This window comes from Gobio gobio, assembly GCF_949357685.1.
Source record: "Gobio gobio genome assembly, chromosome: 5".
NCBI classification, from domain to species: Eukaryota; Metazoa; Chordata; class Actinopteri; order Cypriniformes; family Gobionidae; genus Gobio; species Gobio gobio.
Genome location: NC_137101.1, coordinates 17,089,237 through 17,112,897, shown reverse-complemented (window position 1 = coordinate 17,112,897; position 23,661 = coordinate 17,089,237). Strand labels below are relative to the sequence as shown.

The 23,661-nt window shown below is 38.3% G+C and overlaps 1 protein-coding gene across 4 annotated transcripts in view; it reads left to right on the top strand.

Annotated features, from left to right (window-relative positions):
• Positions 1-2,529: 2,529 nt before the first annotated feature.
• The window catches only part of chchd3a (coiled-coil-helix-coiled-coil-helix domain containing 3a), an 88,190-nt gene continuing 67,058 nt past the window's right edge, over positions 2,530-23,661 (top strand). For 2 of the 4 annotated variants that reach the window (XM_079817588.1, XM_079817587.1), the window contains exons 1-4: positions 2,563-2,794; positions 5,395-5,674; positions 5,930-6,031; positions 16,984-17,077. In XM_079817588.1, the coding sequence (XP_079673714.1) occupies positions 2,714-2,794; positions 5,395-5,674; positions 5,930-6,031; positions 16,984-17,077 (557 nt within the window). In that variant the 5' untranslated portion in view covers positions 2,563-2,713. Of the gene's footprint in view, positions 2,795-5,394; positions 5,675-5,929; positions 6,032-16,983; positions 17,078-23,661 lie in introns of all 4 variants that reach the window. The other 2 variants (XM_079817590.1, XM_079817589.1) reach the window with 2 other exon arrangements.

The following is a 23,661-nucleotide window of genomic DNA, read 5'->3' as shown; positions in this document are numbered from 1 at the left end:
ATTTGCCAAAAAACTATTTTCATATTAAGCTTTGCTATAGCCTATATATTACTATTCCTTGAAAAAAAATACATTCATAAATGTGTATCTAAAAAAACTTTATTTTCATTTTTTATATTTGAATTCTTCAAACAACTAGTATTTCAATTCTTTGCATGACTCTTCTATAGTCTAAAATGTATAAATTAATATGATTTTATTCCTTTCAGAATTGTATTGTAACCATCTTAGAATATTCTGTTTATTATTCAACTGCTTATAAATGTTGTGAAAAAATGGATCACGTATTGCTGTTTATTTTTTTATTTAGCTGTATAATATTTCTGTTTTGATAATAAAGTCTCATTAGTCCCATTTCAGTTTGTGCAGTCATGATATGTAATAAATATAATTCACATATTAGACAAATTTTTTTTATAATTTATATAATTTACATAATAAATATAATAAAGTAACTTAATGTAGGCAACATAACATTTTGAACGAATCACCGGTTTTGAGAACCAGTTCAATCACTCAAAAGAATGTGAAAGATTCCTTTACAAACACATTAGCCAAGGGAGCAATATGGAGCGAAAGATGAAGGTTGTTAATTGCTTTCGGTTTCTAGGATATATTGCTCTGGACCTGCTCCCCTCTATCTCCTGACGATCTCTGCTGTAACAAACCAGGGAGGAAAGGACATTGATTGTGTGGGAAAGGGTCGATCTGGCAGTCTCCTCTTTGACTGATGTGTCCGTGGACAGCAGAGATAACATAGTGGCCAATTTTGTGCCCCTTCAAAAAAGGAAACAATCACGGAGACTCTGAGGTTATTTTTTCTTTTAGCTCCTCTGAGCCTTTAGTCAGATCCAGAAGTTCTTATCAGCTTCCTCTGAGGCCCATCATTTCGGAACAATCTACTGTCCTTTGCTGATGACACGGGGACTTGGGTTATTTCTCATCACCTAGTGCAGGATAAAAGGTTGTCACAATGACACCTGAGGGCATGACAAAGACAGCCACCCACTAAAGGACAGAAGACCCACAGCTCGTTTGACATGAGGAGTTCAGGAATTTCTTTTCTATTAAAGGACTTTTGGGACAGAATACATGAATGGTTAAAAGAATGCCTATTGATTTTTGCATTTTTTTTTCTCGTTTGGTGTGCTTTATACAACATAATCTTAAAACAAAAACAAAAAAAAATCTAGATGTATAGATTTATCCACATTTTTAAACCTCAAAGCAGTTGCCTTAAAACTAAATTACTTGCAATAAATATATTTATTTTTAGTAATATTTTTGTATTTATTTTGTAAACACAAACACACACACACACACACACACACACACACACACACACACACACACACACACACACACACACACACACACACACACACACACACACACACACACACACACACACACACACACACACACACACACACACACACACACACAAACACACACATGCGTTATCATGTTTTTTTTTTACAGATATCATGCTTTTTATACTGTACATTCTAATGTATATTCTATACCCTAACCCTAACCCGACCATCACAGAAAACTTTCTCCATTTTTACATTTTCAAAAAAACATTATTTAGTCCGATTTATAAGCTGTTTTCCTCACGGGGACCAAAAAATGTCCCCACAAGGACAAGGATTTTGGATATTGCCATCTTTGTGGGGGTACCCATTTTGTCCCCATAATGTAGGGTTTACCAGAACCACTCACACACACACACACACACACACACACACACACACACACACACACACACACACACACACACACACACACACACACACACACACACACACACACACACACACACACACACACACACACACACACACACACATGTTGGGTTTTCATGTTTTATGGGGACGTTCCATGGGCGTAATGGTTTTTATACCGTACATACCGTATATTCTATCCCCCTACACTGCCCCTGCCCCTAAACCTATACCCATCACAGGAGACATTCTGCATTTTTACATTTTCAAAAAACATCACTTAGTCTGATTTATAAGATGTTTTCCTCATGGGGACCTAAAAATGTCCCCACAAGGATGAGGATTTCGGATATTGCCATCTTTGTGGGGACATTTTGTCCCCATAACGTAGGGATTACCAGTCCCCCCCCACACACACACACGCACACACACACACGTTTTTGCTTGTTATTTTAAGAGATTTAATAAAGGTTATAACAGTTTTTCTGTCTATTTTTTTCTTTACTAGAATTTAAATGTGAAATCTTATCAAATAAAATAAAATAAATAGATGAATTTTAAAGTAGAAGACATTATTTACAGCCTGTTCCAGTAAACGCTAAAAAAAATCAGAGACCTGTTGTAAATCATTGTAACATAGCAGCAAATTCGTTATAATTCGCTCTAAAATAGATATGGAATGCTTATTGTCCGAGATATATAAATACATAATCTTTGAAATCCAATGTATTTTTCTTCCATTTATGTTGTCCAATAGAGACACTAAGCACTTGCGCTCAACGAATGAGGGTCTTGTTTCTTCGCCTGTGCCAGGTGGGAGGGGCTAAAGGCGGAAGCGCTGTGTGTTTCTCTGAACTGGATAGTGCGGCCCTGGTGCTCGCGCGTAACGACCAGAGAGCTGTCAACAGTAGTTATACAGTTCATAACTACTAGTAAGATTTACATGAATTAGCTGGTCGAAGACCAGGGGGCTTGTTTGACCAGGAATGGGAGCCAACAACAGCACGCGCCGCGTGTCTTTTGAATCGGATGAAAATGAGAACATAACGATAGTGAAGGGCATACGGGTGAGTGACACACGTCTGTTCTCCTCCACCTGTCAAATGCACATCACGCATACTGACGCATGGCTTTAATTCACCTCTGCTGTGATTTGAATGCATGCGCAGGATCGAGATGAAGGCATCTAACACTCTTAACTTATCTAACTGGATAAACATTCTGTCCCTGACTGTCTGGACACTAACTTCAGCTGACCTGGAAAACCGATTTAAGCTGGAATACAGGTTATGCAATTGATAAGCAAGCCTACCTAAGAAGAATGACTTTAGCAGACACCTGTTACAGTTCAAGCATCACAATGTCAACCATAACAGCACTATGTACACCCCCCCCCTCCCCCCATAACTCATATAGGTTAAACAATGTCACCCTTCACACAGCTGTTTATGTCAGTTGATTGATACTACTACTATTTGTATGATTTGTTGAATGTTTATTTGAAACGTGCAGCTTATTCACACTTGCGATTCAGAGACTTTTGTGCGAATGTTTTTCAGTGTTTACATATAAATGAGAACTAATATCGGTGCTCTTTACTCTTCAGCCTTTATAAAGAGATGAAGCAGGCATAATCTTGCATATTAAGCCTAGTCTATAATAATATATGCATTTTAACAGTCATATATAATATGATTACTATTTTTATCATTGTTATAATAAAAGTAATCCCCCTGTCACTCAAGTCCCTGTCTACGGATTTTCTAGGGTGGCAGAGAGAGCTCAACGCACTGACAATGCATGTGCTGCAGATACAACCAAATACAGACACAAGCTGCAAATACACTCTGGAAAAAAATGTGTAAAAATTGTACCTTAAGTGGTACAACAGCTTATCACATGGGGCAGTACCCTTAAAAGGACATCTTTGAACCTTTTTTACCCTTAAAAGGTGCATATTAGTACCTTAGAGTTGCAATATGTTTGGATTAAAACATCCAAAAACCACTAGAACAATGTTATATATTCTGTTGACTTGTTTACCTGCATTATCCCAAATGTTTCCAAGAATGTTTAAATCCAGAGAAATAAGCCATTTTAACCAGGACAGGGACCGTTTCCGTGCGTCGCCTATCAATGACATAGCTGCGTTACCCTCGATTTCCGTTTTTATTTTGTAGAAACCATGAAAACAACAGACACTTTAATATATTATGTGTTTTGTTAGACAGGTGAGCAACTGTTTGGATACATTCATCAACAGAAAGCTAGTCTTTGTTATATAGCTCATACAGTTAGTCTTAATGTTTAAATCTCGTTTTCTTGATTTACTGCGAGTACCATGTTTTACTATGACTAATATCGATCTAGCTTAGTGATCTTGTGCAGCAAGAGTCTCATAGTAGCCGCAGAGCGAATGCACAGAGTAGCATTATAACATAACTTTTAACACACTAAAATAATGTATCTAATATCATAAAACAGCGCTGCGTTACCCCACATACACATAACTGGAAGAAGCAGAAACGGTCGTCTGCGGCATAATAAAAGCTCAGCGAAATCAAGGCGTCATCAAACTACGCCGTTGTTTTGAATAAGCGACCTCTAGCAGCGAAAAATTACGTATTGTGGCTTTAAGGTACTACTATGAACCTTTTAGGGGTAAAAAAAAAAAGGTTCAAAGATGTCCTTTTAAGGGTACTGCCATAGTGACTAGCATAGACCACAACGAATGTTTCAAAGGGACCCCAACAAGTAATGAACCTGGCTGGGACATGCTTATTGTTCAATGACTACTCGTCAGGGGTGTTGTCAATTATCTAAAATGTTATATTTTTTGGTTTATTTTAACATCCTGATCATATGTGTGCGCTGTGAGTATTTGCAGTGCGTTTCTGTATTCGGTTGCATTGTGAGCATTTGTAGCTGCACACAAGTTGTCAAACTGATGAAGATGTTTTCTTAATTTGCTGGTGTTTTTTCTATTTGCATGTTTTTTTCTTCAGTTGCATATCATTTTTTAAAATAATATTTTAAATTTTTTAATACAATTTAACATTTATACATTTAAAAATGACTAGATTCTATCATTTAAATTATATAATTTAAGGATATTCTTCACCTTCTTTCAACTTAAATTAAAAATAACTCTCCAATGTATGCATAACCCAGCTCATATGAACATCAAACATGATATTCCATGACTCTTGCCACTAGATGGCCTTATAGCTCTATATGGAGGAAATGAGCTGTTCCGCTGGGTCCCAACGTCAGTTCTTGAGTTTGATGCATCTCTTCAGTATGCATTCAGATACACATAGACATTATAACATGATTTTTGGTTTTAGCATTTTTGATTTTTAGCATTTTTAATTTTGAGCATGTATTAGGTTTTCTATGCATACTGAAGCATTCCTCTTATTCCACTCATTTCGAATGGGGTCAAATTGACCCGCAAGTGAAGAACTTTGTTACTTTTTTTATTACAACCACATAAACTCCTCGAATCCAGTCAATTTTTGTGTGTGTTCGTGGTTCAAGTACGGCAAAAGTCCTAAGGTCTTGGCCCACTCCAATGAACACTCAAAATGACTCGAGGGAGAAAATGAGCAAGAATATTTTTAGGATTACAACACTAACATTTGTTTTTCTCATTTCTGTTCTACAGCTCTCGGAGAAGGTCATCGACCGCATGAGGGAACCCTCAGGCCCAGCGGGGCCCCAGGCACCCAGCAGAACCCCTCCTGCTTCTCCCCCTGTGGTTGATCCTCTGCCAGCACTGGTGCCAATATCTCTTCCATCTGACCCTGTTACTTCCCTTCCACCTCCTCCCTTGCCAGAGCGGGTAAAACTCCCTGAACAAGTGACCACTCCTGCACCTCCTCCACCTCCTCCTCCCGCAGAGGCAGCACCATCTGCCTCAGTGGGTGTTGTATCAACCCCTGTAGGTGAGTCCATTGTTCCACCTGCTGCCGCAGATGAGCTTATTACATCATCTCCACCTGTGGAAATGATTGCCCCACTTCCCTCTTCCAAGCCTAGACCCCCTCCTCCCCTTCCTGGTTATGCTGCCGCCCCTCCTGCTTCTGAGCTTTTCACACCTCCTCCCCCTGTAGAATCCATTCCTACCCATCCTGTCACTAAAACTGCTGCTGAAACTGTCTCTGCTCCACCTGTGGAAATAACCGCCCCCTCCCCTCCAGCTGAACTTGACACTACTCCTGTCGCTTTCGCTGCTGAAACTCTCCCGCACCCTCCTCCGACCGTAGAAGAACCTGTGGCTTCTCCACCACCACCTCCCGCCGGTGAGTCGGATTGTTCTGTAACGTAATGCTGACACACATACATGTGTTCATGTGGTTTGCTTGTGAAAAGGAATGACACCTTGAGGTATTTCACACATATTGCACAATTCACTTCAGTACCTGTCATTCATGAGCGTTAATGATACTCCTCGGGTAAATTGCATCTTGTAAGCACTTTGAATGTGTTGGTACACCATTGTGAAGGGGTAATATTACGCATCAAGTCATTCTGGGTAATTCTACGGAATTCAAACTTCTCTACATTTAGAGTATGTGGGTGGAGTGGAGCCACAGCAATTTTCCTTGAGTAAAGGATTCTGGACTATAATAACATGCATATGTAATACCATAATAGTCATTATTGTTATACAGAATCATAAAAAAATAGTTAAAGGAACACGCCGACTTTTTGGGACTTTAGCTTATTCACAGTACCTGCCAGAGTTAGATAAGTCCATACATACCATTCTCATCTCCGTGCGTGCCATAACTGTGTCTGACGCACACACTGCTAGCCTAGCTTAGCACAAAGACTGGAGGTAAACGGCTCCAGCTAGCCTACTGCTCAATAAGTGACAAAATAACGCCAACATTTTCCTATTTACATGTTGTGATGTGCATAGTTACATCGTGTACTAAGACCGACGGAAAATGAAATGTTGCGATTTTCTAGACTGATATGGCTAGGAACTATACTCTCATTCCTGCGTAATGATCAAGGAACTTTGCTGCCATACCATGGGTGCAGCGGCGCAATGATATTACGCAGCGTCTGAAAATAGGATAACTTCTGTCAACATAACCAACGTGACAACCGGCTCGCACAGAGAACGTCCTGGGGACTATTTTCAGGCGCTGCGTAATATCATTGCGCCGCTGCACCCATGGTACGACAGTAAAGTTCCATGATCACTACGCAGGAATGAGAGTAAAGTTCCTAGCCATATCAGTATAGAAAATCGCAACTTTTATTATTTCATCTGTCTTAGAACACGATGTAACTATACACATCATAACATGTAAATAGGAAAATGTTGGCGTTATTTTGTCACTTATTGAGCAGTAGGCTAGCTGGAGCCGTTTACCTCCAGTATTTGTGCTAAGCTAGGCTAGCGGTGGTGTGTCAGACAGAGTTATGGCACGCACAGAGATTAGAAGGGTATGTATTGACTTATCTAACTTTGGGGGATACGGTGAATAAGCTAAAGTCCCAAAAAGTCAGCGTGTTCCTTTAATACATTTTAATGTGCCAAGGACAGTGAGAAACTTATTGTTAAAGGGATAGTTCATCCAGAAATTTAAATTCTGTCATCATTTACTCACCCATATGTCATTCCAAACCCATAAGACTTTTGTTCATCTACAAAACACAAACGAATATATTCTTTCCCCTCTATTGTAAGTTAAATAGAAAGTTATATACATTGTAAATGTTATCTGTTCATCATACAATGCCATAATGTATCTTCAGAAGACTTGAATTACACCGCACAATTTATTTGGATTATTTTTCTAAAGAACTTTTTGAAGCAAGTTTTGGTTGAGTTGATGTTCAGTTGAGGGACAGAAATCTCTCAGGTTTCATTAAAAATGCTTAATTTGTGTGTCGAAGATGAACGAAAGTCATCAGGGTGAGTAGTTGTTGGCTGAACTATGTTTAAATTATTTTTTTACGTCTATTTTCTTTTTTTTCCTGAAAAAACCCCCCGGAGCACATCAATCAGAAATGCACACTTTCTGACTCGTGTATGATTGAGATTTATTTGAAATGCTATCTTATGGATTTTTAAAAATTAGATTAACAATATTTTATTTATTCCTAAAAGTTTAGTCCTCTTGATGCTAGTGAGTGAGCCTGGATCCTTCCATATTATGATTCATAGCTTGTGCCTGAGTGCTAATGAAACGATTAATTCTAACTTGTAATAGAGTTAATGAATCAATGCTGTAATTAGGAACTCCACTTAAGCCAGTTCAGCCTCCAAGGTACCCCGAACAGCATGTCCTCCCAAAAGTGTGTCGATCCGATTTCATTTGCAACCGCTTTGCTTCTCATTAGGTAGTAAGACTTTGCTCATAGATCTTTCAATCGGAAGTTTAGATGCAGTTTTGAGCGATTATAACTGAGACGCCTATTAGTAACCCACAATTCTTTGACATTTTCTTCGGTTACAAAATGTGAGTCACATGACTTTTGGCTAAACTATAATAAACCTTCCCCAAAGGATGCCCTTGTGGTTCTCAAAGTCCATTCTTTGATGGCAAAATGTACACAATAACGTTTGGTAAGCGTCTTCTGTGACTTCTGTAGCTTTGCTAAAATTAAAAAACATTTTTGTTAATTGAAATTAAGCTGAAATAAAATATAGATATTAGATGAAACACTTAAAAAATATATAGTTTTGGGATGGTACTCTGTGTGTTTCGACCGCAGGAACCATGGTCTAAATGAAGTTCAGGGAAAATATTTCCCCCTCCAAATGGCCCTGCTCCCGAGGTAGTACTTTTTCAAAGTTCCGGAACTTTCGGAGGTGGGACTTGGCCGCTGAACATGCTGATTGGTTGAGCTCACACAGCATTTTATTTCAACCGGCATTTTTAAAAGTCTTGCAAGGTTCGTTCTGCGTTCAGTAAATATCAGTCTTGCTCTTTCTGTCTGATGGCGCGCGTTGTCTCAGCCATCTCACGATCAATGTCTGTAGTAGCTGATTATAACATACGTGGTCTTATTTTAAATCTAGCTATCCAAGCTTTCAGAATACGCTTTAGTATCAGGGTTTGTATATAATTTACTCACCCTTAAGCCATCCTAGGTGTATATGACATTCTTCTTTCAGACTAATACAATTGGAGTTATATTAAAAATGTCCTGGCTAATCCAAGCTTTATAATGGCAGTGAATGGCAGCCCAAAATTTGAAGAACAAAAAAGTGCATCCATCCATTATAAAAGTAATCCACACGGCTCTGGGGATTAATAAAGGCCTTCCGAAGCGAATCGATGGGTTTTTGTAAGAAAAATGTCCATATTTAATACTTTATCAAATAAAATATCTAGCTTCCAGCAGACCGCCTTCTGTATACAACTTACGAAGAAAGTGTAGCACCTCTCGCAGTTCAAAATGCTTATGCTACGTCCGACGTCTTCGTCACGCCAGTTACGTTTTTTTACGCTACGTCCGACGTCATCGTCTCGCCAGTTACGGTATTTTACGCTACGTCCGACGTCATCGTCTCGCCAGTTATGCTTTTTTATGCTACGTCCGATGTCATCGTCTCGCCAGTTACGCTTTTTTATGCTACGTCCGACGTCATCGCCTCGCCAGTTACGCTTTTTTATGCTACGTCCGACATCATTGTCTCGCCAGTTACGCTTTTTTATGCTACGTCCTATGTCATCGTCTCGCCAGTTACGCTTTTTTATGCTACGTCCGACATCGTCCCGCCAGTTACGCTTTTTTATGCTACGTCCGACATCATCGTCTCGCCAGTTACGTTTTTTAATGCTACGTCCGACGTCATCGTCTCGGCAGTTACACTTTTTTATGCTATGTCCAACGTCATCGTCTCGCCAGTTACGCTTTTTTATGCTACGTCCGACGTCATCGTCTCGCCAGTTACGTTTTTTAATGCTACGTCCGACGTCATCGTCTCGCCAGTTACGCTTTTTTATACTATGTCCGACGTCATCGTCTCGCCAGTTACGCTTTTTTATGCTACGTCCGACGTCATTGTCTCACCAGTTACGCTTTTTTATGCTACGTCCGACGTCATCGTCTCGCCAGTTATGCTTTTTTATGCTACGTCCGACGTCATCGTCTCGCCAGTTACGTTTTTTAATGCTACGTCCGACATCGTCTCGCCAGTTACGCTTTTTTATGCTACGCCCGACATCGTCTCACCAGTTGCACCAGTTACACTTTTTTCGTAAGTTTAATACGTAAGGCAGTCCGCCGGAAGCTAAATGTTGTATTTTATAACATGTTAAATATGGATATTTGTCTTTCACAAACCCATCGATTCGCTTCAGAAGGCCTTTATTAACCCCTGGAGCCATGTGGATTACTTTTATAATGGATGGATACACTTTTTTGGTCTTAAAGTTTTGGGCTGCCATTCACTGCCATAATAATGCTCGGAAGATCCAGGACATATTTTAATAGAACTCCGATTGTATTCATCTGAAAGAAGAATGTCATTATACACCTAGAATGCCTTGAGGGTGAGTAAATCATGGGGTAATTTTCATTTTTGGGTGAACTATCCCTTTAAACTAAACTTAGATCTTCAGTGACAGAGTTTAAGTTTCTTCTGGCTAGCGCACTTCCCATAATGTTTACGCATTAGGTCAGTAGAAGAGAAGGGGGTCTTTTGTGGCTGTTCGAATGCATTTGACCACATGAACGTCTACACAATGAAAGCAATCCTGTTGAATGTGTTTTCGACTAAGTGGTTGAAAGTAGACAAGCTCAAAACGCTTTAGGACCTTTTTACACCTGTATTTAGCGTCGTCCAATTGTGATCGGATTGACGAAAACGCTTCTTTATACCAGGTGAAAACAGGGCCTAGAAGTCCCCATCAAGTACACAATTTAAGACAGGGCTTGGTGCACTTGTATTTTGGTCAAGTCATTATAGCAAAATGTTTTGGGGCTAGTGCAGCAATATGTTATTTAAACACATTGTGCATTTATAACGTCAACCCACAATGTATCCTTCTGTCAAACAGCATCTTATCACCTGCTATGCTTAAAAATGGACTTAGAGTGCAGCTGGTCATTGCGTTTCCTCCATGTCTTGTCTTTTTCTGAGCTGTGAGTTTCCTTTTTCCCACCTCCACATAATTAAGCTCATCTAATATGTATTGAAACAATGGCTGTCAGCTAAAATACGTGTGAAAATTTCTGTGTGCGCCCTCTTGGCCCGTAATAGTACTGTAACCTGCAGAGATGTGCAGGGTCTGTGGGCTGGAGCTGACACTATATGAACTGGCTCTACTTAAAGAGAAGCCCGCCTGCATCGCATATAACGAGACAGCTCCCTGTTAATGAGACACAGATCTGCTTAATGAGCTCTACCATGGAGGCTCACACACACTTGTTTTTTTTTCTTCTCTATATCCATCTATCTATAACTCCCTACATCTCAATCTGTCTCATGATTTCTCTCTCCCACGTGTTTGTTTTTCTTGCTCGCTTGTGCTTTCTCAGTATAATGATGACAGAAACACTTTTGTGATCAGACATAAATATGTATTCTTGTTGTTATTTCTTTTTATATTTTCCATTGCATGCAGCATTTAAATGATAGGAAAGTGCTTATTTAATCAAAGACTTATTTAACTTTTAGAGAAAAAAAAAAATACATGAAGCAATTTCAACCAAATTAGTAATTTGAAACACTTATTTTATCTGAATTTTAGCATAGTGGAACTAAACCTGTTTGTCACAAGACGGATTGTGATCTAAGAGACCTGATTTTGATCATAGTTTTAGACTAAATGTACTGTTTATGCATTTTGTAGGGCAGAACAGTTCTCCTCAAAATAAAAATAGTCCCCATTTATTCATCCTTATTTTGTTAACTCTTTCTTTTGTGAGGTGGTGAACAATTACCATACAAAACTTATCTACATCCATTAAAAATGATCATATGGAAACATTAAGCCTCAACTAAACTTAATGCTGTGACATTTCCCCAATGACTCACTTTATAAATTGTGTCTCTTTGTCACAGCTCTTCTTGCCTTAAGAGGCTCAGCTCATCTTCTGAGGTCAAAGGCTGTGACCTTAATGAGGGACATTGATTATGTGCACCCACGGGTGGAGGTATTAAGAGATGCCGTGGATGATCGAGTCCATCACTAAATCACGGCAGAGTCGCTACGCGTGGTGATTAGGCAGTGGTCAAGGTTGATCCTCCTACATGTTCTCAACCAACCATGAATATTCATACGCAGGGCCCACACACCGTTTTCCATTACTCGTTAATTACTTGCACACAAATCCTTCTTTGGCTCAGCCATACATAAACATACTTTGCTTTCTGTTACATATTAAGTAGCTCCTTGAGGATCGCCACCAAGTTCAGATAAGGAGGCATGTGACACACACGCCATAATGAAATGATCTTTTAGTGCCATTTGCATGTCGTTTCATGAAAACATCCACGAAATCTGAGAAGATGGAAGTGAAGGATGAGAATAAGAAGGATCACCTTGTTTGATATTCTCTGGAGTCTCTTTATGTGTGTAGGAAGATGTTGAGGCCCGTTTAAGTTGGATCGTGAGGAATGTGTAATGGTTTAGATTAGCCCCGCCTCCTCCTCCTCTTCTCAGGTCTGGAGATTAATGAAACATCTTATGAGACACGCAATTTGTCTCTGTCTGTTATCTCTCTCCCGACTGCCCAGAAGCTACTTTTTAAAATTTCTGCAGAGAATGATGGAGGGAGTGAAAGAGAGAGAGAGAAATATGTAAAGATGATGAGTTTTTCCATCTTTTAAGCATTACTGTTCTCACTCAGGAGTGACACGGGCACCCAGACGGTTAATGTCGTTCTGAAGTTCTCGGTGACCTCCTGCGGAAAGCCCCAGAAGACTCTCAGATGGCGCTTTAACATACGAGCTGGTTATCCTTTGAAACCACAGAACTCCTTTCTTTATCCTTTTTAAATATTAAAGCCCAGTTTAAATTAATGAATTATGGGAACCTAGAGCCTGAATAAATGTGGGACACTGAAGAAAAGTCTTAAGCCTAATGGAAAAGAAAAAAAAAAATGAACGAGTGTTAGCACTACATTTTTCTTTTCTGAGAAGTGGATAACAGGGGGTCTCATTCACTAACCGTGTGTAGGTATTTGTGCATGCAATCTGTGTGTGAATGATTCATGCTGCTTTCCTGATTAAATCAATAAGTTTACATTTAAATTTAGTTTAAATTTCAGATACAATTTAGAACCAACTGAAACCAGAACAAAATTACTCTATTCCAGTTGCCTTATATAATGAATATTTATAATTATATGTTTTATTATATTACATATTTCATAATACTAAATAAATAGAATACATTTTGCTATTATTATTATATACTTATGTGTAATATTATATTTATAATATAATATGAATCTAACATATACAAATATAATTATTATAATAATAAATAAATATTTATTGATTTATTTAATAGTCTTTAATGGAATTGTTACAGTGTATACAGTGCTTAACAAATTTATTAGACCACCTGTCGTAATAAAGAGAAAACGCAAATATTTTATGAATCTGTCAAAAACTTACATGTAATATACTTAAAGGTGCTGTATGTACGTTTTTGACTGTACTAAAGCATAAAAGTACAATATGTTTGCAGAAATGTAGAAAACATGCTCAGTTCACATATTAGTTTCTCCGAAAAACAATGCGACAGCCAGTTATTCTACTTTGAAATGTGCGTTCCGTGTCGGAATGTCTGTTTTTGTTTTGGTCTGTGTGATAATGCACGTTGCCAGTTTACCCAATAGTATTTCGACACAACAGGTTGCCAGTTGGCAGAAAACACAGAGCATTGCTGCCATAGAAGCCAGCAAACAAACTGGGTCAGAGATTACAGATTCTACCAGACCTAAAAAGCCTCGGATTCCATCTAAAAATCACTGAACGGACGCACATTAAAACACGGATAAATCAACTTAAAGTGTTTAAGTCTCCTCCCCTTCCAATTGCGCTTGTACCTGTTGCGTGTCCTCAAAATTAAAACTGGTGTGAGTGTAGAGTCTGAGGAGGAGGTTGCGGGGCAAACTATCTTTTTAAGTTGGACTGCATTACCCATTACAACCACTAGCGTTCGATCCTACATACCGCACCTTTAAAGATTACTAAACTTAACAACTTGCATTGTTTTATGTACAGTACTTTTCCACTGTATCTGTTGTTATTGACTTCCAAATAGGTTCTAGTTGTTCTCAAAGACTTGCCTTTGATTAAACGTTTGTGCAATCTATCTTTGAATCCACTAAATCCCAAATTTTTTCAATAGGATATAAGTCCAGACTTTGACTTGGCCAACTGTGACTAAAGAGCTTACACATACTGGTGGACAGAAACATAAAAAAATATTTTGGTAATCCCCAATACTGTTAGTTTAGTGCAGCTGTTGCACAAACCAGCATCCTGGTCATGTTTTACATATGTGCTTTAAACTGTAGAGGAAATGTTTGCAAATGAAGATGTAGCTTTTGTGTACATGCTCTAATGATCCTTTGTGTCGTGGAAGGACTGCGGGTCAAAGAGTTCGAGTGGAAGGGAAACTGTTATATATTGGGAGATAGGATGTGTTACCTGTAAAGATTCTCTGTTATCACACCATATCTTTAATTTGATGGTATCTGGTGGGTTTGAGGGTTAGACAGCACCTGTCTCCCTGTATCCATTACACTAGCCTGCTGTTTGATAAATGCTGTGCCAGCGTCCGCAATTCATTTTGGATCCCTCTTCGGCATTGTCACGGCAACAGGAAGATTTCTCATTAGTCTTGAAGAAGGTTGGTGTAAGTGATAACTTTTAAGTGTTTCTCTCCCAACAGGTTTCCTCTCTTGGCTTTACAGTTTCAAATTGTTTCTAAAATGAGCATTGTTACGCAACCGAACCATATGGCGCCCATACTGACTGCTCCTTCTGGCGGCTGCTTATGAAACATCACTTTAAACTCCTGGCAGATACTACTTCTTCCTTTCCTGGATATATTAAAGTGCCCCAAATATGCTTTTCCCCCCAAATATTACATTTCATGCAGTGTGTAATATAGATGTTTGTGAACATCTAGAGTAGAGTTTGGTTTGCGTTGTCGACATGTAGAAAAGACGCTATTTTCACTTTGCATGCACTTCAAAAGTATGAGGACGCATCCTGGAATTGATATGGGAAAAACCGACGCCATCGTTACTGTTTGTATCACTGTGTATTAGGGGTGTAACAATATATCGTGTCACAATATATCGCAATACAAAAATGCAACACTATGTATCGTGGATTATGACAATCTGTATTGTGTATAGTTCACCCAAAATTCGAATTTCTGTGTAAGAGAAATGAAGTTTACAGAGTTTTAGTGTCAGTACTACATTAAAATTGTATTTGTGGGTCCTGATAATGCCAAATGTCTTCGGTTACCAGTAAAAAATGGCCTACATTATTTTAAATATATCTAGTCAGTGACAGAGTGCATAATTTGTCTAAAATAATTCTGTATTTTCAGCTTCAGAATCATATTTTTATTCTGGTGTCACCATTATCCTGTTCATATTGTTACCAGCACCATATCCAAGCCTATTCATTTCCACCCCCAATGCAATACTAAATTTAGCATTTTAATCAACAGTACATTTTTTGTTAAGCTTTAACCATAAGTCTTGGAGCACCGCGATAATATTGTATTGTGACATGTATCGAATCATGACATGAGGGTTTTATTACACCCCTACTGTGTGTAAAAGTGCTGAGGAAGCCTCCGGAGCTTAAATTCAGATATCGTAATAGGCGTTTGATTTTCAACACGCACTGTAAGCGCTAGACCAATCACAACAGACTGGGCCATCTGACCGGTCAGAGGCTTGAGGAAAGGAGGGGTTTAAAGAGACCGTATATTCAAAACCACATTTTTCAGGCTCTTTTAGAAATGAGGTCATGTGTATTTTATATTATGAGAAAATGAAAGGGTTTTTTTTTTTTCTTTTTACCTTGGATGCATTTAAACTAAACCTATTGTAGGAGACATCCAAAACAATATTACGACCCTTTAAAATGGCATAATCGGGGCACTTTAAGTATAAATAAATACATATAAGAGTAGTTGACAAAATCTATAAATGCTCCAATGTGGGGGACCTGAGATGGAAACTCAAGTCTCACATCACAAAAGCTTTTTTTATTATTATTATGCTTTATTATGTTTTGTCTTTTTTTTAAATTATTTTTTTTATTTACTCCATATTAAAGACTAGTCTATAACTAGACATCACTAATATTTACAGTATGTCTAACAGAAGATTTTACTTTTTCAGAATATTGTCACAAATCTAGATTACCATAGTTAGTTCTCATTTATACTATGGGGAAAGTTAAGACCGAAAAAATAATTGAAGAAAAGTTTTTTTTTTAGGTAAATCCATCACTTGCCAACTTAGTGAAAAATAAATAATTTATTTCAAAAATACATAATGTTAAAGATAAAATGATCTTTTTATTGAAGTAAAACCTCATATACTTCCTTTTAGACTTTGCCATGAAATACTCGACTTGGATTTGTGACAAAGGATTTGATTGTGAGGAATGATTGCTTTAGTACTTTGAATTATTTATATATATTTTTAGACTAAATGCTGGTTGTTCACGCAAACTGTTAGCCTTTATCTCCATCTGTAACACTGTAAATTCCTGTCATGCAGTGCTGCGGTACTGCAGCTTTTTTCGACTGGAGGCTATGAGTTTGTCCTTTTTATGTCTCCGCTGTGCTTTCATGGACAATTAGCCATCCAGATAAAAGAACAGGACACACACTGACATGTTGGACTGTGACGGTGTTGATATCAACACTAAGTTGTGAGAAGTGTAGTTTTGAGTGTTTTTTTTTTATAGTCAATGTCAGTGCATAGCCGTATAGGACCCCTGTCCTCTGTATTTCCGTTTCGCTTTGCCTCATAAGGCAGAGATGTCTTGAGGGCTCAAAATGATATCCTACCTCGCTATATTGCTTACGAACCTCTATACAGTCTTCTTTACAAACAAGTACAAACTGCCTCAAAGAAACTTCAAGTGGACAATAAAACATTCAACTTGGTTATCCACAGGGCATTTCCTTTTTATGATCTTCTATGACATGCAACAACAGAATCACTCTGGAATAAGTGTATAAGTAATAGCTCTGCATCTAATGTATATGTTTTATTTTCTCTTTAGTTGATGAGTCCGAACTGAGAAGGAAGATCTCTGAAGAGCTGCAGAAAAGCCTGGAAAAAGAAAGAAGAAAGGCACAAGAGGAACTCAACCAGCGGTGACTATCAATGCACACATTTACTCTACCTGAAATTGGTGTCTTTAGAAAGTACTAAACAGAGTACTGAGGATAAAGTTTTGTAAATGTCTGCTATGGACTACTTGCACTGAGCTTTGTGGCGGACTGTTTTGAAATAGCACTACTCATTCATTTATGTATAGTCACCTAGTTTTTAAGTACAACCACTTAAAATTAGTGTCCACAAGAAGGGGACATTTTCAGAGACAGGAGAAGAGATGTTCTGATGATTACGGTGTACAGAATCTTTACAAACTCAATGGAACATGACAGTTTAATCCAACCCAAGCCGATCTGAGAAAGCGGCGGCTGGTAAACATGCACGGTTATTTCACCACAGGGTGTCAGTGCTCTAAACTATTGACCGCGATGATGAAGTGTGTGAGACCTGATGAATCAGTACAAACCTTTATTTATTTGTGTGAAATATTTTGAAAGCCTGGATTAAGAGCACAAACAAGCAATCCAATTTACCAGTCCAATTCATTTAAAAATGTAAACTCGTCAGGTATGAAATATGATCAGTAAGAGAGAAACAAAGAGAGAAACACTGTTAATGAGAAGACGAGCAATAGACTGCTGCAGGTTAGTGGGGAAATATATTTATTTATTTATTATTCAGAATGCACATTTGGGAAGAAAATATATTTCTTTCCGGAACAATTGAACAAGTTCAAGATAATTCATGCTAACACAGAGAATATGATTCACTGTTTTGATCAATTGACTGCCATAAAACCTAGTAATAATCTGCGTTCTCATGAGTAAGTAATATGAAGGCGTGTTGAACGATGTTACTGGAAAATCCAGAAATCTACACCTATAAATACAAGATATCAAACACATAAGGTTCAACAACAGATCTACTTCCAAAACTACTTCCACGTTCTACTTATTACTAATAAGTAGAACGTGGAAGTAGTTTTGGAAGTAGATCTGTTGCTGAACCTTATGTGTTTGATATCTTGTATTTATAGGTGTAGATTTCTGGGGTTTTGGGTGTTTCCTTAAAGCTGCAGTCCGTAACTTTTTGTGCTCTAGCGGTCAATAAACAGAACTTCATGCGTCTCTAGTGGAAGAACATTGCAGTCGGAGCTACTTCTTTCTGTTTATGTCTATGGCGAGTCACACAGGGACTGTGCTCCTCCGCTTCGGTTCCTACCAGTCTGGTCTGAAATAGTACCAATATAAACATTATAAATTATTAGTAATTTATTATAGGTGTACCATAATGATTCAGGTTAAGACAAATACACGGTTTGGTAAATGGATTCATGTTGTATATTCTCATTATATTATTTTTGTAAATCTTGGAACACAAAAAAAGTTACGGACAGCAGCTTTAAATAAAAAATAAATAATAAATATATTATATAGATTAACGGCAATATTTTTTTAATTGCCCGATAAGAGTCTCACGTTAACGCTGATAACGGCCCACCACTAATATATATATGCTGCGTTAACGTGAGACTCTTATCGGGCGATTAAAAAAAAATATTGCAGTTAATCTATTCTCAAAGTTGGGTTGGGAGCTGGGTCTATACTACGCAAGCTATGATGACTTTCGAGTTGACACGCACCCGCCTCCTCTCATTCAGTCTGGTTTAACCCTCTGAACATGGCGAACTGGATTTTTCCTCTTGACAGCGTGTTAGTATTGGTGTGACCGGTCTGAATTTCGCGCAGGGTTGCACATAACGTTAATTCTACTAATTCCCGCAGATTTCGCGCTCGCATCTGAAGCGCACACACACATACCGTAATTATTAATGGTCAAATACACTCAAAAATGTCTCAATTTGGTGAGTTTTAACGTAAACATAGTTGTAACCAGCTCACAGGAACAGTGTTTGGGATCCATGCGTGCGTCAGGTCTTAAAGGGACAGAAATTATTTATTATTCAAATTACAAAAAGACAAACGATCACCAACGAGCACACATATTCTGAATGCCTTCGGTAGAATTCAAATGAGCCATTTTAATCTTCAGGTCATACTTAGAAGGGAGAGGTTATTATGTGAGTATAGGTGACCATAAGTCTGAGTGGACATCCATTACATGCGGAGTCCCACAAGGGTCAATTCTTGCACCACTCCTATTCAACCTGTACATGCTGCCACTGAGCCAAATAATGAAAAATAACAAAATGGCTTACCACAGCTATGCTGACGACACCCAGATCTACTTAGCCCTATCACCTAATGACTACAGCCCCATTGACTCTCTATGTAAATGCATTGATGAAGTTAACAGTTGGATGTGCCAAAACTTTCTTCAGTTAAACAAAGACAAAACTGAAATTACTACATTTGGAAACAAAGATGAAATTCTCAAGGTGAATGCATATCTTGAGGCTAAAGGCCTGAAATCAAAAAATCAAGTCAGGAATCTTGGTGTGATTTTGGAGTCAGACCTGAGTTTCAATAGTCATGTCAAAGCAATAACTAAATCCGCTTACTATCATCTCAAAAATATATCAAGAATTAGATGCTTTGTTTCCAGGCAAGACTTAGAGAAACTCGTTCATGCTTTTATCACCACACTGAAAAAACAGGAAAACACATGTTGTCCAATTTACTTAATCGTATTATTTGTGATCTACGCAACAAATTTGTGTTTCTCTTCTAAACATGATTTCATTGCTTTCAATTAATGTAATTCTCTAAAATGTGCAATCTACTAGATTAAATTATTTGGGGTGAATGTGAACCAATTAAGTACTCGAAAATGATTTTTGCTGAAACTGTAGTTCCCAGCATGCTTTGCTTGGGACTTGACAACTAGAGTAAAATTGTTGAAATTAAGTGTTATTTTATGTGTTTTTGGGCAAAATGAGAAAAAGGGGGAGACTTTATATTGTTTATTAGTGTGTAATGTTTAATTATGTTGGAATTATTCGAACCAATTAAATTACACTGGGTTACCATAGTCGAGAAGAGCGGAGCGATTGCTTAGGCTGTGGACTGACTCAACACATGTCCTTAAAGAGCATTTCACACTTAGCACATTTATGATGTGCTATTGCTGGCAAATATAATGAAAGCTACTGAGTACTGTGTTATAGATCAGACAAGTGACAACAAAAATATACAAAAATAAACATGTGTTTTGATTAAAGAGGCAGGGTCTCAAGCCCCCGTGTGCACCACTGTTGTTAGGGAGCCATATTAAAATCATTGTGAGACTACTCAATTTGGTTACTTAAAAATTACTTAATTCCATTATGTTGAAATTATGTGAACAAATTATGTTTGTTTAACTTAATTGAATCATGTGGAACCGATGTACATGATTAAATCATGTAAATCCAACACACAATTTTTTTCAGTGCAGCAGGGTGGATTATTGTAATGGTCTTCTCACCGGCCTTCCCAAAAAGACCATTAGACAACTGCAGCTCATACAGAACGCTGCTGCCAGGATCCTGAGCCGAACCAGAAAATATGACCATATCACACCAGTCCTCAGATCTTTACACTGGCTTCCAGTTACATTTAGGATCGATTTTAAAGTGCTATTACTTGTATATAAATCACTCAATGACCTAGGACCTCAATACATTGCAGATATGCTGATTAAATACAAACCCAACAGATCACTCAGATCATCAGGATCAAGTCAATTAGAAATACCAAGGGTTCACTCAAAGCAAGGAGAGTCTGCTTTTAGCTATTATGCCAGCCGTAGCTGGAACCAGCTTCCTGAACAGATCAGATGTGCTCAAACAGTAGCCACTTTCAAATCCAGACTCAAAACACATCTGTTCAGCTGTGCATTTACTGAATGAGCACTGTGCCACTGTACGTGCTTTGTCCGAACTGCTTGCATTTTAATTTATATGCTTAAATTTAACCCTGTTTTTATTTTTAATTATACTCTTTATTTTTATCTTTCAATATTTTCTTTATTTTTTATTTCTTTAAATTCCTATTATAACTGTAATATTTTTATTTCATTTCTGTGTAAAGCACTTTGAATTGCCACTGTGTATGAAATGTGCTATACAAATAAACTTGCCTTGCCTTGCCTTGCCTAATCTAGATTAATTCCAAGATTACAGTGAGATTAATCTAGATTCAAAAAATTAATCTATGCCCACCTCTAATATATATATAAATGACCAAAAATGAAAAATCTGTCATCATTTACGATATTTTGAAGAATGTTTGTAACCAAGCAGATCTCGCCCCCACCCCATTGTCTGCCATAGTAGGGAAAAAAATACTATAATAGTCAATGGGGGCGATATTGGCTTCGTTACAAAAACCACTCTTCCAAATATATTCCCTTGTGTTCAGCAGAAGAAATAAATTCATAGGGGTTTGGAACAACTAGAGGGTGAGTTAATGATGACAGAATTGTCATTTTTGGGTGAACTCTCCCTTTAAAGCCCCGTGTATACTTCAATTTCTGTGCCTCCACGACGCATGCACGAGAATATGACGCAGATCCGGCGTTGGGACATATGACCCAGAAGCGATTTGTTTACAATCAGAGGAAGACGCGCGTATCTCAGCTGTTGGATTCTACATTGATCGTGCTTTAGGTCTCGGCGTAGTTCTCAAAATGAGGCTTAAGTGTGCATTTCATGGATTCCCGAACCCCGGCGCTACGTCATATTCTCGCGCATGCGTCGTGGAGGCACACGCGGAAGGCAATCGCAAGCTGGATAAAGGTGTTATTTTGATTTTTTTTTGCGCACAAAAACTATTGTCGTCGCATCGTAAGATTATTGTAGAGTCACTGTGGTGAGATGGACTTTGTAACGACGTTTTAAGTGCCTTTTATCGGTCTTGGGAGTATAAGTGTACTGAATGCCAATGGAGGCCTATCTGAAGCCTTTCTCAGCCATCAGCTTTCAACAAAAATATCTTCATTTGTGTTCCGAATATGAACGGAGGTCTTACGGGTGTCGAACGACATAAGGGTGGGTAATTAATGACAGAATTTTCATTTTTGGGTGAACTAACCCTTTAATGTGACTCTTCTGACTTTCTGGCGCATGCGCTGTTGTACGTGCACCGGCTGCACGGGCTCAAAAATTGGGCTTTTCTTGCACATGCGCTGTTGTATGCGGACAGTCCACGCGGTCTAAAAAATTGGGCTGCATGCGCACCCTCCTGATACCGAAATTTACGTCACGCGGACGGTGCAAGAACACGGACGGCCGTATACTTTGGGCTTTAGTCTACTAATACTCTAATGAGAGTTAGTTGACATGTAGTTGCAAAGTTACTTATAGTTAGTAGAATGTCTAAAGTGATTATTGTGGACAAGTGCGTCTGGAAGAAAAACAAATAAATCAATAACTGAGTCACTACACTATATAACAGCACGTTAATACGCTGAGTATTATTAAATACAAGCAGATATGAACATTATTGCGATTTAACATTTCAAGTTATTAAACACGAAATCCATAGAAACAACATGTTCTAGCAATAGTGTTCAAGCAAAACAAAAGTTTCTCTTTCATTCATTCATCGTAGGTACATGCACAACTGAACCTCTCTAAATGAAACTAAAATTGAGCCTAGTTAAGTTCAGGTTAGTTAGTTCACACAGCAGCAGCGCATTGCACACTGCTATTCGGTTTTAAAAAAATCTTGGTTTTCAAGACATTTGTTCTCCTGTGACTTAACATTAGATTAGCATTTTTTTGCATGAGGCGAAATGTATCCTCCACAATGTTCAAATGAAACCTACTGTATGCCACGGCCTGGGTCAAGTTTATGAGCTGAGGTACAAACTCTTGATTAATTCAGTACAAGACAGAGAAGCTGTGCCTTAATGAGAATTTTGTCTTATCAACTGTCAAACTGGGGCACAGACCTGTCTGGGTCCATTTGCCTCTTTTGCTGAGACTTTTTTCATTTTTCTTTCTCTTTTTTTGTGAAAGCAATTAATCATGCATGAAAGCAAGGGAGTGGGAGTCAGGGTGGAGTTAATTTCTTCATATATGGTGATCTATTAGCTTCAACCGGTGAGGGCTTAGTCTTTCTAATTTTGTCCTCTTCGCTGTCTGTGAGTAGGTGGCTGTACCGTGACATTCATTTTGCCTTCAATATCTCTGCCTCACGTACGGTCATCTTTTTCCAAACCTTTTAGTTGCACTGCCTCACTTTACTCATATAAAGTGCGAGTTCCTTAACTACTCACTCCATTTTATTCATCTAAAGCTTGTGATGGATGTGCCAGCAGTGAGTCTCACGTCCTTGTCAACTCCGGTGCCTCTAATACTTTTATTCTGAACAAGGCCAACACTCTGACCTGCAGAAATTGCTATTGACAGGAAGTTTATTTTCTGTTAGCTATAAAAGTAAATTTAAGGGCAGGGTGTGTTGTTTTACAGCATTGTTGTTGAGGCAACTCAGGAAAAGTGCTCCATCCTATCGCCCAGGCAACGCCATTAAGGGAAAGTAGGCGCTTTATTGACCATGATGTCATGCTTGGAAGGACAGAATCAATATTGTCCTTAATGTTGTCTTCCATTTAGCTTTCTCCAACTCCCATTTCTTCTTTCATTCCTTTCTCAGTCTTCCCTAGAATGTGTTGTTTT